General features: G+C 51.0%; 1 protein-coding gene across 2 annotated transcripts in view; it reads left to right on the top strand.

The window, feature by feature from the left end:
* clmpb (CXADR like membrane protein b) overlaps window positions 1-17,835 on the top strand; it is an 81,836-nt gene that overhangs the window by 12,297 nt on the left and 51,704 nt on the right. The window contains exon 1 of one of the 2 annotated variants that reach the window (XM_076049804.1): window positions 5,221-5,885. The exons of the other annotated variant lie outside the window; for it this stretch is intronic. Within the exon in view, the coding sequence (XP_075905919.1) occupies window positions 5,855-5,885 (31 nt within the window). The 5' untranslated portion in view covers window positions 5,221-5,854. Of the gene's footprint in view, window positions 1-5,220; window positions 5,886-17,835 lie in introns of those variants that run through there. 2 annotated transcript variants of the gene reach the window in all.

The raw sequence follows: 17,835 nt of genomic DNA on the forward strand, positions 1-17,835 counted from the left end.
AGACCACTTGTTAAGAGTCTCAGTCTCATCTCGGAATCAGAGGCATTTTTACTGGGACTTGTCTCGGTCTTGGACTGGACGTACTCGTCTAGTCTTGATAATGTCTTGGTCTCAGTTGCTGCCGTCTTGACTACAACACTGTCCTTCGCTACTGGACGTGTGAAGACCCAGACCTCCTCATCCCAACACCTTCACTCTTCCTGCTCCCTCTGACTCTGATTTGAAATTCTCGGCGACCGAAACTTTCTTTAAATTTATTTATTTGACTTTGGAAGGTTTGTGATCACGTCTCTTCTGCAGCAACACAACATAATTTTTGTCTGATCTTTTTCGGAATCATTTCCCCTGTCAACGACTCCACGGTCCAAAAAAAACTTGTTCCTGTTGGTGTTTTCCTGGCGCGTGACATCAGGCCCTCTGGCTAAAATCTATACTGTGTGGGCGCGAGCTTCGTTTTAAAGGTTTCAGCAGATGAGCCTGTTTGTGGCGCGTTTTCAAAAGTGCGAAATCTCAGGGCACCAGACTGTCGAGCTGTGCCAGGCGCCCGTTTTTATTCAAATATCTTCTCATATGTGTGGTGTTGTAATGGTTGGGAAATAGAAAAATGTTTTTTTTTAAATACATTTAGTTTGAAGTTGCTGGTGATTCTTACTCACTTTTTCAAATGTTACAAACAAAGAGTCGCCACCTCTTTGCTCGGCAATTTCAGCACCGGAGATCAAACCTGCTGTTGGCTCCAAAGCTTCTCCTCCTCTAATTAAAAATCCATTTGTTCTTCGCCTCAGTCTCAGAGGCCTGACGGCATCATCTTGTGTCCGGTGGCGCGGAAAACTCTTTTTTTTTTCCAAACGTCCGTGATGGATCTGTTTATCCCAGACGGCCATGGAGAACATTTAGCATCATCACCTTCCCCACAGGCAGAGCCCTGTGATCCCGACAGCCGTCACAGTCAGTTCGCTTCGTTTGTTTTCATCCTGCTTAATGAATTCGTCCCCCGTCACGTTTACACTCGCCGTCCCGGCTGTGGCTGGCGGCGGCGACGCCGGGTCGCGCTCCTGTAATTAGAGCCTGATAACATGTTTCTGAACCTCCGTCCCGCTCTCATCTTCCTGCTTCCTACTCACAGTGAGAAAAAGCGGCCTCATGAATAAATCGAGGAGAAAGAGCCGCTGTTTGAACTAGCCGAGGCTTCGCCGGGGACGTGGAGCCGCGGCTGACAGGAAGTGGCTCCTAAATGGGTCTTTTTTTTACCGCCGTAAGTAGTGTTGGAGTACTGCAGATTGGTCTTGGTCTCCAGACCACTTTTTAAGGGTCTCGGTCTGATCTCAGACTCCGAGGCATTTATATTGGGTCTTGTCTTGGTCTCGGACTGGACGGACTCAGGATTTTTGATCAAGACCAGTCAAGATCAAGACTATATAAAGTCTTGGTCTTGTCTTGATCTCGATACTCTCCAGTCTTGATAATGTCTTGGTCTCAGTTGGTGGGGTCTTGACTACAACATTAGCCGATGAAAGTAGAACTCCTTCACAGCGATACGACGTCCTGCGTGACAGCAGCGGTTCAGGCTGAGTTTGAGACCGGCCGTTCGTTTAAGGAGAGGCACAGTTGATGAACGCTGACCCGGGTGGGGTGCGTTTGTTTTACTGTCCTGGTGAGGAGCTGACAGCTTGAACGTCCCCGGCGTGGTCGTTGGCAGTTCAGGAGGGGGAAGGGAGAGCAGGATCTTTACGCAGCCATAAACGTCCCGCTGCGATCGATACACCGAACGGCCCGACGCCGCCTCGGGACGGCGGCCATGAATCCTGTCCCAAGGCCACGCCCTTGTTAAATTATTGCCCAGATCACCGTCAAACGCTCACGGCAAGGCATCGCGGCCGTCGGCTAAAAATAGGAGGAGGAGGATGAGGGCGGCTCCTCCCTCCGCTTCTCCATCTCTGCCCACTTCCCCCCTGAGGTGGTCCGAGCCGGGCTTCCCCCAGCGATGTGTTCGCGTAATGTCGTCGGCGCATTAACACAACATGAACACGTCCCTGTGATGTCATGAGGGGGGAGCTTACAGCTGTTCTGGCGGGCGGGAACAGCCTCGGCGAAGCCTGGCGAGCCGCGTCTTGTTGTGTCCAGTTCAGACTGCGGCGCCACTTAGAGGACACGGGTCTTCGGCGCCGGCTGCTAAAATGCAAGTCGTGTTGAGTCAGCGAGGATTTTTAAAAAATCATGGGCCTTGGCACTTAGGGGGTTTATATTTTAATGCTCTTAGAAAGTGAAGGAAAAAAAAGGCAGGAAGTCCCAGCACATCATCATCATCATCATCATCATCATCATCATCATCATCATCATCATCATCACATCGGCATCATCGTCATTGTCATCATCATCATCATCACATCGGCATCATCGTCATTGTCATTATCATCATCATCATCACATCGGCATCATCGTCATTGTCATTATCATCTTCATCATCACCATCGTCATCATCATTATCAATCATCATCGGTATCATCATCGGTATCATCATCATCATCATCATCATCATCAACGTCATTATCATCATCACATCATCGTTATCATCGTCATCATCAATATCATCAACGTCATTATCATCGTCACATCAGCATCATCATCGTCGTCATCGCTATCAATCATCATCGGTATCATCATCTTCATCATCACCATCATCAATCAACAACATCATCATCATCTTCATCATCGTCTTCATCATCCACCAATAACCAAAAAGCAGCCATTTCTCTCTTATTCCCGACGATTCAATTTGACACAATTTCAGCTCTTGAGATGTTTTCCGTGTGATTCCGCTCGGCGAGGAGGAGAAACACTTTCCAGGTTTGGGGGCTTTTTCGACGGCCGCTCGCTCACTCGGTGTAAATATCAACCATCTGTGGGACCATCTGCATGGAGCTGCAGCTCCAGGCCGCCGAGGCCCGAGCCACCAAACGCAGACGAGTCGCCCCACCGGCTCTGCTGCCGCCGGCGAGCGAGGGCGAGCGAAGCTGCCGCTGAGCTGCTACTGCTGCTGGCCTCCTGGTGGCGCTGTCATCTGTTGGCCACGGTGAGTGAGGTCATTGTATGAAATGTGTGTGTGTCGGGGGAGGGGGGAGGAGGAGCAATCACGATAAACCGGGCGCCTCCACATCTCATCTCGCCCCCCCCCACACACACACACACACACACACACACAGCCAGAAAGAAACGGTGTAATATGTGTCGGCCAACAGGTATTGAATCCAATACTTGATTTTTATTTATTTATTTCTTTTCTTTTCTATAAGTTTAGATTACAGCGGCGCCGGTGCAGCAGCAAAATGTGTTGCTGGTAACAAGCAGTCATCTGTCTTCAGCTGACAGCCGGTAGATTGCACCACTTAGGAGCAGTTGTTCCAAACACGCTATTTTTACCTCTGCGACAGAGACACTTTTTTATTGTTGCTATCATCATTATTATTATTATTATTATTATTATTATTATTATTAGATCAAATTTTTTTGTCATTGTGCGTTGTATTTTTGATTTTTCTTGCGTGTTTGCTGAACTCTGCAAGAGCACCGTCACCGGGAATCTCTTTGTTTCTTGATGCGCGTTGCATTGTGCAAGAGAGGAAAAGCCAAAAATGTGTGTGCGCGCGTGCGCGTGTGTGCGTGCGTGCGCGTGTGTGCGTGCATGTGGGTGTGTTGCCGCTTGAAAGACGCTAGTTTATTGGAACGGAAAGAAAAGGAGGGGAAGCCTGATGCATCTAGGACACGTCCTCTTTGTGGGCGTTTCTAAAGAGTGACACCAGTTGGGGAAAGAAAAAGGAAAACTGTCCTTCCGCTGGAAAACGAGAGTTTGAGCTTCCCTTTGATCAGCTCACATGAGTGATGCGTCACCGTAGCCGGCAAAATATCTTGCTTTTGAAGTGAATGTAGAAAAGAAAAACAAAAAAAATAAAACCTGCTGTTCTTCATGCTTGTTTGCGTCAAATTGTTGCGGCAGAGTGTGTCATCCAAACTGCGAGGAACCAAAATAAACCGGTGCGCTGGAGGGGCCGACTGACGCAGGTCGCTAACTGATATACAGCCGCGATAAAGACAAACGTTGAGGTTGTCAATAACGATTTACACTCGTTGGCGATGGGAAGCCGAAACCGCCAGGCTGCTTTTATATTTATGTGCTGAGGATTTCCTCTGAACGTTATACTTTTTGAATTCTCATGGCAGAATGCTCTGAAACAGGAGCCTGAAGGGGGGAAAAAAGATTTTTATCTTGCGTTCCAAGAAGAAAAGAAGAAATCTAAGACATTCAGGAGCCTCGGTGATTCACTTAGATTCCAAGCAGCAAAAACATTCGACACTCATTGAGTTAAAATGGAATAACAAAGAAGCGCTCATGTTATTGCCTGTAATAATAAATTATTTCGAAATGATTGTTCATTTAAAAAAAATAAGTCAATACAAAACACTCATATAAATGTGAAAAGGCTGTTTTAATAATTTACATAGATTTTATTATTTTGGCCTGGGCCCGCCCTGAAGCCAACGCTGCCTTATGGTTATGTTGTATTCTGTTTGACTTCCGCTTATCAACCAACCGACCAACGGACCCACAATTTGAGAGTTGTATCAGGCTTTGGAGTGGGGGGGAAGGTGTCCCATCGTGTTGCGTTCTGGGCTCCCCTCGACGGCACGTAACAGGTATGGACCCAGGAAATGATGCTTCTCGCTGAGGATGAAAAAAAACCCACAGCTTCCTCCTCTTTTTGCTGTAAACAGGACAGATGAGCACAGATTGGAAAAAGAAAATGTTTTATCACAATATAAGACCCTTAAAAGGCTTACTAAAAAATTCCCCACAGTACCTCTGCTAGCTCTCTAGCTATTTGTTAGCACTAGAATACTTTTCAATTTGAAAGCACCTCTATTTTTTTTTTTTGTTTGTTTTGGGGTTTTTTTTGGGGGGGGGGGTATTTATTTGTTTGTTTACGTTGGAGGTGAACTGGCCTTAACACAGACCTACTATCCACCCTATAATAAAGCCCCCGTGCAGCGTCTGCCGAACTTTGGTGCGGTTCCATCTTTGTTATTCCCACTTTGATTCCGCCCACATCTAAGACATCACAGCTAACTGCCGTTCGGTGTTATTTGCACAGCATACAACACTCCGAGACGAAACACACACACACACACACACACACACACACACACACACACACAGCAGGGAAGAGAAGACTCGTGATTGTTGCTGTTCCTGCTGCAGTTGCAGCTGCGCCAGAGAATTTCAGACTCTAGAGGTCTCCATCCTTCAGCATCCTCCTCCTCCTCCTCCACATCCACCTAGGCTCGGCTGGCGTCTTCCTCCTCCCTCCTCCACCACCAGCACCTCCTCCTCCTCCTCACCCGCCTCTCTGGCATTTTCCTGTGCAGCGGAGGAGCGCAGAAGCAGAGAGAGAGAGAGAGCGAGCGAGAGAGCGCGAGCGCCAGCGGACGAGACCCCGAGACGAGACGCGCGCCACGCCGAGAGACGCCGCACCAGCCCGGGGGAGGAAACAGCGGGAGGACCGAGGGGCCGGAGGAACTTTGGCTAATAATCAGCGCGGAGCCCCGCGATGGGGAGGAGAGGCCACGGCGCTCCAGCACCTTCTCCTCGGCAGGCGTAGAGAGAGAGACATGTCGGGCGCGCGCCGCAGCGTGTGAATGCCCTTGGTCGGACTCACATGTGCTGCGTGCTGAAGACGACCCGGTGATTCCCGCACGTCGTTCGGCTGATGCCGCTGCTGCTGCCGCTGCCGCACTGAGCTCCGCGGCAGCCCGGCCGCTTTGTCTCTGCCGCAGCTCGTGGGATTCCCAGCCAGCCGCGATGTCTGCAACACTCGGCTCTTTGTTTCTGGGTAAGTCACTCCCGGAGAGGCTTTAATTCCTTATTCATTTATTTCCCCTAAAACAAACCACCACTGCACCCGTCTTCCAAAAAAGAGGAAGAGAGAAAGAAAGGCATGCGGGTAGCGGTCGTGTCGTGCGTGTCTGGCTGGCTGGCGACGCGCTGCTGCCTTTTGTTACATTTTTTTTTATTTTTTTTTGTTCTTGTTGTGACACGTTTTGTGTTTTTAATTTGTGCGAGTCATTGGTGAGCGCCTCCCGTGCGCGGCTTGGAATGATGTCAGAATATATTCGATGCCTGTAGTTTGTTGGTATTTGAGAGGGTGTGTTTGTGTGTGCGTGCGTGGGTTTTTTTTTTTCTTTCTTTTTTCTTTTCATTTTTTTTTTTAATTGAGTGTGCGTGCGTGCCGGTACAGGAGAGGAGGGACGTGCGTGTCAACCTTGACTTTGGGAGCTGAGGGCTGCTGGCAGGGTGACTTGGAGAAGGTGAAGGTGGCTGCAGGAGATCAAAGTTCACCTCACTCCCCCCCCCCCCCCCCCTTTATTCCCTCTTCCATCTGCAAGGCAACATCCTGACCCGGTGTGTCTGTGCTGCACGGCGCCCCTCGCTAACGGGCCTCGCCGCTGCACAAAGGGAGGCTCGGCGGGCCGGCGCAGCGCCAGCAGGCAGCAGGCGGGGAAGGTTACGTGTCTCCCTTCAGCTCACCACCGTCTCGTCACGCTGGGAATTGTTGGCTTGCTTTGCCCAACTTGCAGATCGTCTTGTCTTTATGTGCAAAGTCCAGGTTCTGTTTCCTCCCACTGCAGCTCCTCTGACACTGGAGTGTGGACAGAGGGAGCGTGGCTGTGTTGTTTTATTGGTTTTGTTTTATAGAGAGAGAAATGTCCAGTTTTCTTCCTGCTGTCTCCATCAGTGCAGCTAAAAATGGGAGTTTGTGTCAAGAGCATGCAAGGAAAGAAAGGAAAAGAAAAGTTAGAGCGTGAACCTTTACACACACACACACACACACACACACACTGGCCTGTGCCATCGCTGCCCCTGCGGAAAGTTTTTGCCGTTGCCTTTCGGCTCGTTTATTCAGCCGCACCGGCCGACCTCCCGCAGAATAGCTTGCCCTTTGCCCCGGTGCATTGTGGGAATTCCCCCGTGACTCCCCTTGACTGAGATAAGCAGCATGAAAATGGAAGGATGGAGCGTACGAGCGGAATGATAATGGAGTGAACTGGCCGCCCGCTAATGCAGGGGGAGCTGAGTCGGCTTCGCGGCGGAGCAGCGACAGACTCGCAGGCTCAGAGCTGCTTGATGGCCGATTCTCCTGGAGTGGGGATGAAGATGATGATGGTGATGATGATGAAGGTGATGCTTTGGTGACTTTAACAATATTTTTAAACAGTAACCAGTGTCTCAGTTTGAACAAAACACATCGTTTACTTCTTCCGCTGGCTCCACCTTGCACAGAGTGTACGCTAAACCCCTCTTGTGATGTCATGAAGGGGCACTGATGACTCTCCCAGGTTGGTGACGTGAGACCACCTTGTTTTGTACCCTGCCTCAGGAGGCTGTAAACAGAGGGCTTAATATGCTGTTTTCATCTAGAGTGTTATTTTTTTTTTTTAAATTGAAGCATCTTAAAAATAGGCGGAGTCACTGGGCCTTCAAAAATAGATTGAAAACACGTTAACGTGCACAACAGGCGTTTAACCTCTGCTTTAAAAACAAATGACAGGCTGAGGATCAGCGTCAGCCGCGACGCCGCTCCTTGTTTCCATGGTGAGACCTTGTTTGGGTTTCAGTTTTTTCCCCCTCCCTTCATCGCCGTCATGTGACTCACTCAGTGCAGGGATACTTGCCAAGCCGCTGCTATCAGGCTGTCTGCAAGATGTTTCTCCCCCCAGACAGGACCTGGCTGTTTCACAGTAAAAAAAAAAAAAAAAAAAAAAAGGGGTGGGGGGGATGATCAATAGTCGTTAATAGAGGCTCATTTCCTTTTTTTATTTTTATTGTTTGGATTTGGCCCCCAAAAAGTCCACAGACGTTCTTAATTCAATATCTGCCGTTGATGTAATAGCCACTGTTCACATTGCAGAAAAGTAGCGCAATGAATTAATCGGGAGGCAGAGCTCCAGAGGAGCAAAGAGAAAACTCCTGTCTGGACGGAGGTCAGCGGGCAGGGAGGCGTCTGGATGGATGGATGGATGGATGGATGGACAGATGAATGCATGTCCCTGGCCGTCCTTTGTGGCCTGGTGGGATTAAATGACTCAGAAGGAGGGAATTTTAAAACAACTTTGGCGCCTGAGAAGCTTTTATTGAAGCTTTTATTTTGCAGGGTTTTTTTTTCCCCTTCCACAAGAGGCAAAACTCTGCCACCTCCCTGTGAGCCTGTCGCATTGTAGCATCTTTGCTACAATTTACATAGCACGTAAAAAAAGGAGAAGGTGGTGGTGGCGGTGATGGTGGAAGTGATGGTGGCGCTTCGCGTGCAGCCAGATGCTGGTGCCATGCAGGCTGTGGATGTGCAGGAGCAGCAGCAGCAGCAGCAGCAGCAGCAGCAGCAGCGGCTCCGAACACAAACTCTGTCCCTGTTTCTATATTTAGCGAGTCGGCCGGCCGCTGCGGGCGGAGGAGCTCTGAGATGTGAAGATGACAGGAGCCTCCTGAGCCAGGGGTGACCGAGTGACATCCCCATGTGTTTGCGCCTCACTTCGCAGCGCCCACACACACACACACACACACACACACACACACACACGCGCACGCGCACAGTCCTGGCGTCTGTACACAGAGCGACACGTCGGGTTGTTTGACGTTCGTCTTGCTCTTTGATCTGGGTTTGACTCACACTCGTTCCTCCGGCATCGTCGCCTTTTCCTCTGGAAAAATGTCGGAAGACGCGGTGAGTTTTGGCACCTAGCGCGCCGCGCAGGTTATTTGCAGCGTTCCTCGGTTCGGTGAGGAATTTAGACCCTCCCCTCTTTTTCTTTTTTCCCCCTCCACGTCGCCGTCGTGCCGCTGAAAGCCGCTCGACTCGGCGGCAGCGACTTCCCTTCCGCCCACCATGTCAGCGATGTGACACGCAGAACAAAGCGAACACAGATCGTCAGCAGGAGATGATCGCATTACTCCCCTCTACCACCCCCTCCCAACACACACACACACACACACACACACACACACACACACACACACACACACACATACCCCTCCCTACCAAAAAAAAAGAGCTAATCTGAATTTCTTAGCAAGAGGCACCAGCGGGATTCAAAAACCTCCCGCAGATCAAACTGACCCAGATCCTGAACAAACCGGCCTCGGCCTCTCGTGCACTTTCCTCCGCATGTGCACGGACTCCTTGTTTTTTGTTTTTTTATATACAGTATATATATATACATTAGTCACCTGACAGATTCCTTATGTTTGATTGATCGAAAGGTTCTGCAGCACTGAAACCGTTTTTGCTTTTCCAGACTCGTCGACGGTGAGAAAACAAAGGTCGCGACCCCGTGCCGTGTCGTCCACTCCCCCTGCCCCTCCCCTCCCGGAACCCTCCTGCGCGAGCTGTCGCATCTCGTTAGTCGTCACACGCACGTCGTCTTGACAGAGCTGCCGTTTGTGTCGTGTGTCTGACCTATAAACCCACCCCCCTCCCCCCACACCCGCTTTCATGCTGCTGTGTCTTTTTTTTCTTTTTTTTTCATCCTTTTACAGGGAAAAATCATTGCCAGATTCTTTTCGGGGGGAAGGTTTGAACAGGAACGGCCCGTCGCCGCTAATCTGTGGCAGATGTTGTTGCAGAAGCTTCACGTCCACGTTAACTGGAGCCACATGCACAACCTTCACGCACACACACAGACACACACACACACACACACACACAGACACAGGGAGGCAAGCAGACCCTGCCAGCCCTCCTGCAGCTCACACACTCTCAGATATTTTCACTTCGAGCTCTTCGGCTGTTTGTGTTCACGCCGCTGCTGTTTCACGCTGAAGGTGCGTTGACGAGATGAAAGTAACAGGAAGTCGTCTGGAATTAAAAACACCGTTTTGGAGCAGAGACTCAATTCATTTGACTTTAGTTTGCCTGGGAGGCTGAGATTCCTTTTTTTTTTTTTTTTTTTTGGAACGGTCCAACATCTGCTGATTGTGATCAGCCAATCAGCTGATAGGGATCAGGAAGCTGATGTGCAACCACCCGTGGATGCGATTGTTTCCTGCGTGCTTCTGTTTCGGTGACTGACTTTTGTAATTATTGACGAAACAGTTCCAAATTGTTTTGTGTGTTTTCATTATTATTATTATTATTGATGATAATAATAATACCGTTTCGAAGTGTTGAAAATTCCTGGACGCCGCCTGGATGACTGAAAAGAGTCTCTGTGCGATCCGGACAAACACAAGCAACACACAGCCAACAACACAACTCAGCGTGAGTTATTACATGAAACCACAGCGGAGTCGCAGTGATGGAGCGCCAACAAACAGTCTGCGATTCGTCCAGTCAGCCAATCTGCCTGTTTTAAGACCACCAGTCGTGGTTTCTGATCTGTGGCTGTCAGCTGATGGCGGTGGGCGGAGCCTCCCTGAAACATCAGCCCCGGTTCAGTCCAAACAAAAATTAATACAAACAACGTCTAAGAGGACGAGGAGGGAAAAATGTTGAAACACGCCAAGTTCATTGTTGTTTCCCCGGATCACCGACTTCCAGGAATCACTGCAGCTTCCAGCCACATCTGCCCACATCTGCAGCGAATCAAGTCATGGCTAAGCAAACAAAGTGGAAATGCGACTCGATAGTCGCTGAATCGCTCCGGAGGAGCAGCAGACTCCGTTTTCAGAGCTCTGATATAAATACGGCTGAACCAGGATTTATTTTTTTTATTTTTTTGTGGTTTGAAGGTCATTGGTAGAATCTGATCCTCAACTCAAAACGCTCCCCAGTCTCTGGCCCAGTCTCCCATCAGCCCACTTCAGGCCTGCGTCTAAATATTTTAGTGTTTCAATCATTCTCGATGGTCGGGCTCGTCTTCGATTGCGTCCTGGCGACGGTGAAAACCTTCTGGGGCGACGTTTTGAAAGTCGCACAGAGAGATTTTCAAGGTTGAAACGAGTCGCAAACACCTGGTTCTGTTCAGGGGGAACCACGGCGGATCGGATTAAAATGTAAAACGTGTTTGGATGACGTTAGTGGAAGGCGACGCCTCGGAGCGAGACGTCTGCATGTGTGTGTGTGTGTGTGTGTGTGTGTGTGTGTGTGTGTGTGTGTGTGTGTGTGTGTGTGTGTGTGTGTGTGTGTGTGTGTGCTGAGATTCCAGCAGGGTGAGATACGGTTGAGACGCCGAGAGGAGAGAGAGGGAGTCGAGGAAGTGCGACTGAGAGCAGCAGAAGTAATTTCACACCGTTTTGCGTCGAGGAGAGAAAAATGCCCCCCCCCCAAAAAAAAGAAAACAGGCTTTTTAATCAGAAATGCGCCGACTGTTGCATGTTCGCCTGTGGGCGACCTGGAGATCCGCCGCTTGTACGCTCGTATCGTGGCGGAGCAGCATCTTCTTCCAGGGCAAATAAGACACAAGGAAAACAGGCTTCAGCAACAATAGCAGCGGAATATCGACTTGTCTGAGGCTCCATCAGTCGAACTCTTTGTTGTTGTTTCTTCCATTGTGGTGAATTGGAAGATTTCCTTTTTAAAGGTCCAGCGCGTAAATTCATTAGAGGGATTTATGATTTTTCTATTGGTTAAAGCTTAATATACTGCCCGTAAACACATTAATAAACGGGTTTCCTTGCAGTACAATAAAAGTAATTTGGTTTTCTTACCCATAGAAAGGTTCTTATTTATACAGAAGAATATAGATGGACAAGGTTCTTGCTCCCAGCTAGCTGCCATCTTGCTCTGCCATATTTCTAAGGAAGCCTGGTGTGGACAATCCAGCTGACACCGTTCATATTCGGGGTGAATGCGTGCATCCTCAATACAACAACAGAAGAACAAAGACGATGAGGTATCTAGGTTTGTGTGTGCAGGCCACCGTAGTTCACTGGCAAGCTCAGGAGAGGGAGTTTGAGAGGGTGAGCGTTGCCGTCTCAAATGCAACCACTTGAAGTTGCTGTTTCTTTTCAAAATGACTATATATCACACACTTCACCTTTAAGGCCTCAACTTTGAGCTCCTGATACGAGCGTGAACGGCTTGAAGCGAAGCCCGGAGCCGTCGGTTGGACGCGAGACCACTGATCATCGGGAAGCTCCGCCGCCCTGCGACGGCCCTCTGACGCATGCGGCGCATAAACATTTTAATCGAGGTTTCGGCAAGATCAGAGCGCGAGCAAAACGCTGAGATAAGCGGCCGTCGCTGTCGCGGGGCCGAGGCGGAGTGCGGGACTGTCTGCCATCGATCGGCGGTGGCGGTGAAGGTCCTTCCTGATTCATCGCCGCCGAGGCTGCATATCGGCATCGCCCGCAAAATATGATTCCATCCATCAGCGGCCGCCGCTGCTGCAGCTGCTGCTGCTGCTGCTGCTGCTGCTGCTCGGCGGTGGAGGCGGCGGTGAGGCGATCAGAATTCATGCATCTTAGGAAAATACAGATGATTTGGGTTTTTTATTCATTTATTCATTTGTTTTATTTTATTTTTATTATTATTTTTTTTTCTGCCCGTGCTGGCTGGGACGGTTGGGAAGTGATCGAGCTTCTTGATCTGCGCTCCCTGTTTCTCCTTTTCTTGTTTTTGTTTTTGTTTAGTTTTTTTGGTGCATCGCTCCCTTAAAATAAAATAAATAATAAATGAATCAAATAATGAAAAAATAAAAAATAAAGAATAAAGAATAAAAATGTGAAAAATTCAACATCTCTGGTTGTGAGTGTCTCTCAGAACCATTTGTCTCTAAGAAAGAAAGAACAAGCCGTGCAAAAGTTGGAATTTGTCAGGATTCAGCAAGTTTAGCAGAGAATATAGTATAAAAAAATCTACAAAATAAGAGCCTGAGTGACGGACCAGCTGAGCAGCAGCACGATGGGCCGGACCGTCTGCTGAGCGGGAACATGATGATCATTAATCCACCTGCGAGGCACCCCCACCCCTCCTCCACCCCCTCCACCCACCACCCGCTGTGTCCCCGTCAGAAACTGCTGGCGCTGCAGCATCGATCGCCCTCTTACCAGTCGCTAAGCACTTTAATTGGTTCGTGGGGTGAAACCTGTCGAGGCAGCGGCGCCGCATCTCACACTGTGAACATCGATACTGTTATTCCTTTTTATTTTTTTGTTATCATTTCATTTTTTTTCCCAGTCCAGTTTGAACATAGATGGAGAGAGAGAGAGAGAGAGAGAGAGAGAGAGAGAGAGAGAGAGAGAGAGAGAGAGAGAGAGAGAGAGAGAGAGAGAGAGAGAGAGAGAGAGAGAGAGAGAGAGAGAGAGAGAGAAACAAACTGGTGTGTCACGCAGCTGCCGGCCGTCCTGCTTCCTCAATCTCAGCCACTGCTGAAACTTTTTCTGTCTTGCGTGTGAGCGGTTTCCTAAAAGCCGTTGACCTTCCCTCGTGCTCGCTGCAGTTCAACCTCCGGACTGCAGGGGGCTCAAACACACTCACGCTGAAGCTAACGGGGCAAAACACCGCAAATGTTGTTGCGGTGGTTCTGTTGCTGGTCTGTTGTCGTCTTCCGTCTGTGAGTGCGAGCGGGCGGAACCATCTTGTCGGGTTTGGGCTGGGTGGGTGGTAGGGGAGGGGGGGGTAAACGTGCCACATCGGCCCATTTAGCCGCCCGCCGCTCTTTTCAATTTGCGACGGTTTATTAGCGTGGCGAGCGGGACGACGTTCACTCCATTAGGTGTTTTCAACCCGCCGCTCCATCGTCTCACTTCATTTCCTCTTTCGCTCGCCACTCTTCCCTGAAGCGTCGGCAGCTTTAATCAGCTGACGCCCCCCCAACCCCCTCCCCCGTCTCACTCCCCCCCCACCCCCCCACCCCTTTAAACATTTGTCTTCCGCCGCTTTTTTTTGTGCCGTCTGGGAAAGAGTTGAAGACGGATGGCGTTTGGGTGGCAGGTTGGTCGTTGACTTGTTCGAGTGGCGGAGGACAAAAACCTCAGCGCCACCTGGAGGAACCCGGCGTCGGGACACTTCAGACCCCTGACGGGTTAGAAAAAAAGCAGTCGGGATTCCGTTTGGGCGGCGGCTGAAAGAAGCGATGATGTCATCGGCCCCTCGCTCTCCGTCGAGCGTGTGAAGTGGTGGGATGTTTCCCTGATGGACGCTTTCATTATCGAGCCGCCGGATCCGACCGACATTTATCAGTTCAGAGGGAAAAATGATCAACAAACGCAGTGTGAACTTTGGGTCTGAGTTCATGATGCGGCGGACTGGCTCCATATTAAAGAGCACACATCATCTGCTGACACAGCCGCCCCCCCTCCCCCTCCCCACACACGCTCCACTGTAGCTCACAACAGATGGCTCCACCACCTTCGTTCTTTCCGACTCGTTAGACTCGACTTGTTGGTGAAACGGAGCTTTTCCGCTGTGCCGCCCGTGCAGATGTGTAGCCGCCGCCGCCGCTAGCTTTTCACCGGGGGGGTCGGCCGACTGGTTGCCGGCCGGAAGCAGGCGGCGCTCGGTCGTCGCCACCAATAGGGGGCGCTGCTGCCCTCACTTGTTTATTAAACGCAGGTCAGGTTCCAGCTGCTGGGAAAAAGGTCACAAATCAACTTCCTGTCGGCGTTCCTGGACGAACAGGAAGTTGGGTTTATATGTCACGCCACAGAGGACAGCGCTCGCTTCAGCGTGAGTCTGTCTTTCCAGAGAGGCGATTCCAGGTTGTTGATGCCCTAGTGGCCGTACACCGTCACTACAGTCAAAATCCCGATGTCACCTGCTGCTTCAGTCGTGCTTCACGTCTCTCGCGGTCCCGTCGAGCTGTTTTCGCCGACCAGACGCATCGATCTGACGCCTGTCACGGTTCGCCGTCATTGTCCGAGCTGTCAGCACCCACCCCACACACCCCTCCCACCCCCCCCACCCCACCCCCCACACACACAACCCACCCACCACCTCCCACCAATTATACTGTCATAGCGCGGCCGCCCGTCTGAACCGTTCCAGCCGAGAGTGAGCGAGCGGCGACACTCTGAGCTTCGTGTCTCCGTCCGGAGCAACAAAAAAAAACTGCAGCTTTTTCCTGCTCTGTCGTCTCTCATACGTTGAGACGAGGCCTCGCGTCTTCGGCAGGGGAAGTCCAGAGTGTTCGCGTCTGCCTTGATTTGCAGCCTGAGCTGCTGCTGCTGCTGCTGCTGCTGCTGCTGCTGCTGGGAAGAGGAGGAGGAGGAGGAGGCAAACCGCAGAGTTTGCACATTCGGGCTCTTAAAATAATTAAAGCTGGCACGATGACTCTGGCTTCTGGATGAGTCTGGGCGAGGGAGACGGACGGAGAGAGAGGGAGAGTCGGAATGTGGAGGTTAGCGCACGGCAACAGCGAGCTGCGCCGCACGGCCATGCCAGATCAGAGGTATACCGACGAAGGTCGGCGAGCGAGGACGAAATCAAGATGCACCATCGTGTCGCCGCCGCCGACCCGTCACGGCCGATCCGTCACGCTGCAAAACAAAACATTTTCTCGGCCGTTGAGGGGGCGGAGCCTCTGTTTACTCCATTAACCTTTCCTCTCGGCTGCACTCTTGACATTGAACGGTGTGGAAGAGGCCCACGCTTCCACCGCCCCGTCGCTAATGAGACAATTAAGTCTCTCCTGCCTCGGTTTGGAAGGGGGGGGTTGGGAGGGGGGAGGGGGAGGCGGAGGGGGAGGGGTCACGTGCTGCCTCAGCAAACAGCCTCTCGACCGGCCATGCTCGCTGAATACACAAGAAGCCCTCTGTGTGTGTGTGTGTGTGTGTACATGAAGAGCGTCCACGGCTCAGTGGAAAGAAAGGAAGAAAAAAAGAGTGAAGAGTTTGATGGTGTTGATGGAGGCGTTGCGGAGCTGCGGCTGAGTGTCAGAGAGGTGAAGGCAGTGAGGGTCGAAGGTCAAGCCGGCGTTCTGTTGCCGGCAACTTGGTTTATTAGCAGGGCTGGGAAAGAAAAAGGTGGAATCACGGAGCGTTTTTCTCCCAGTGGTTTTAACTCACCATCATTTGTGCTGTAAGAGAAAGAAAACAAAACACACGACACAGCTTCTGTACGCGTACGTAGCAGTGAGTGGTCAGGAAGTATTGACACAATCATGCAGTTTATTATCTCAGCGTGATCAAACTGGGATCACAATCAGTTCACTGTGTCGAGGTGCACGTTGCTGCAGCTTGAGAAACACACCTGTTTTATTGATTGTGCCCGAAAAATCCAGCCAATTGACCAACATCTTGAAATAGCACAATCGCACACTGCAAAGCGACGCCGCTGCCGCAGCTTTGTTGCTCTCTGCTGTTCATAACTTGCGCATGCGCTGCGTTGTGAGTGGCGTTTTGTTTCCACTGTGATGCTGCTGCACTATGAGTTATTCATGGCGCTAAAAGAGCTCCCTGACCGGAGCGACGGCGGCCAGCGGGCTGCAGATTCACGGCGGTGATGGAGCCGCGATCCCGCATCCCCGGGGACCTGCGGAGAAGAAAAGCAGGCTTCAGCTCGTCTGTCAGCGAGGAAACAGCAGGAGAGCGGCTGAGATCTGGGGACGAAAGTGAAACCGAGCACGTGACTGAATGACCGACTGGTTTTGCCCTCGGCTGCTTTTACACTGTTATTCTGCAAACGGTCGGCCGGAAAAATGAAAAAAGGAGAAGCCCGAGTTTGACAGCAATTAGCGTCGCTCCTCTGTCTGTGACCAGTGATGCGCTGCGGCGGGCAGCCGCTGCATCCTGGGAAAGGAAAAAAAGGGGCAGCAGCAGCAGCAGCAGCAGCAGCAGCAGCAGCGGCGGCCAAGTTAATGTGTTTAAGGGATGCACAATTCTAACGAGTGATAACGGAAGGCTTACGGCTGCTCAGGGGGGATTAAGGGACATAGTTGTCTGTCTTAAAGCTCAGGCTTAACTAACACACCCTCCCTCACCCTCAACCCCCCCCCCCCTCAGCTCCCTCACTTGGTAATGAATCGGGCATGAAAAGGGCCGAGAGGAGAGATCCGCACGGATCTGCTTTGAAATCGACGCCTCCTCCTTCGACAGCGTGAAGGCAGGATGTGGGGGGGCGAATGGCGAGCTGGCGTTCTGGAAAAGGTGCTTATCACCCCCCCCCCCTCCCTACCTTGGCCCCCTAAGAAAAAAAGGTAGAATGAGAAGCGTCCTGTTTCCTGCAGCGTCGGTCGAATCGCTTCAGGCCTCTTCTTTTTTATACCCGTGTGAACGGATCGATGAGGAGAGATTAGCTCTGCAGGCAGGACGGCTGAATGACAGAGCTGATGGCTTTCACTTACAGCAGGACGCCCAGGACGCATGACAGCAGAGCGAGAGGAGGGGGGCGGGGTGGAGGGATGGATGGATGGATGGGGGAGTTGAGGGGGGTCCGGGGTGGTTTCAAGCTAGCAAAGAGCTGCAACGGTGGCTGACAGCTGCCCGCTAATTTGCTACGCACTAACCGGCTGCGTGCTAACCGTTTGCGTGCTAACCGGCTGCATGCTAACTGGCTGTGTTTTTATTATCTCGTCCGTTGGCTCTGCATTTATTTGTGAGTAAGTGAATTTTTTCATGACGACATTTTCAAATTGGTTCAACAACAGGAACAGTGTTGTTTTTTATGTTCAGTGTGTGTGTGTGTGTGTGTGTGTGTGTGTGTGTGTGTGTGTGACAGTTTAATCCGCCACCAGCCATTTACAGTGGAGTCAAACTCACCGCTGGCTGTGTGTGTCGCGACCTCCGACCCCTCGTAGCTCACAGGTCATACATTCAGTCCATGTCCAGTGGTGGCGCCGCAGGACGGTGCAGGGTTACTCACTTCCAGACACGCGGCCGTCAACATGTTGGCCCCGCCCCCTCCTCCTTTT

The sequence above is a fragment of the Nelusetta ayraudi genome, unplaced genomic scaffold (genome assembly GCF_046127955.1).
Source record: "Nelusetta ayraudi isolate G7.1 ecotype Tasmania unplaced genomic scaffold, CSIRO-AGI_Nayr_v1 ptg000120l, whole genome shotgun sequence".
Taxonomy (NCBI): domain Eukaryota; kingdom Metazoa; phylum Chordata; class Actinopteri; order Tetraodontiformes; family Monacanthidae; genus Nelusetta; species Nelusetta ayraudi.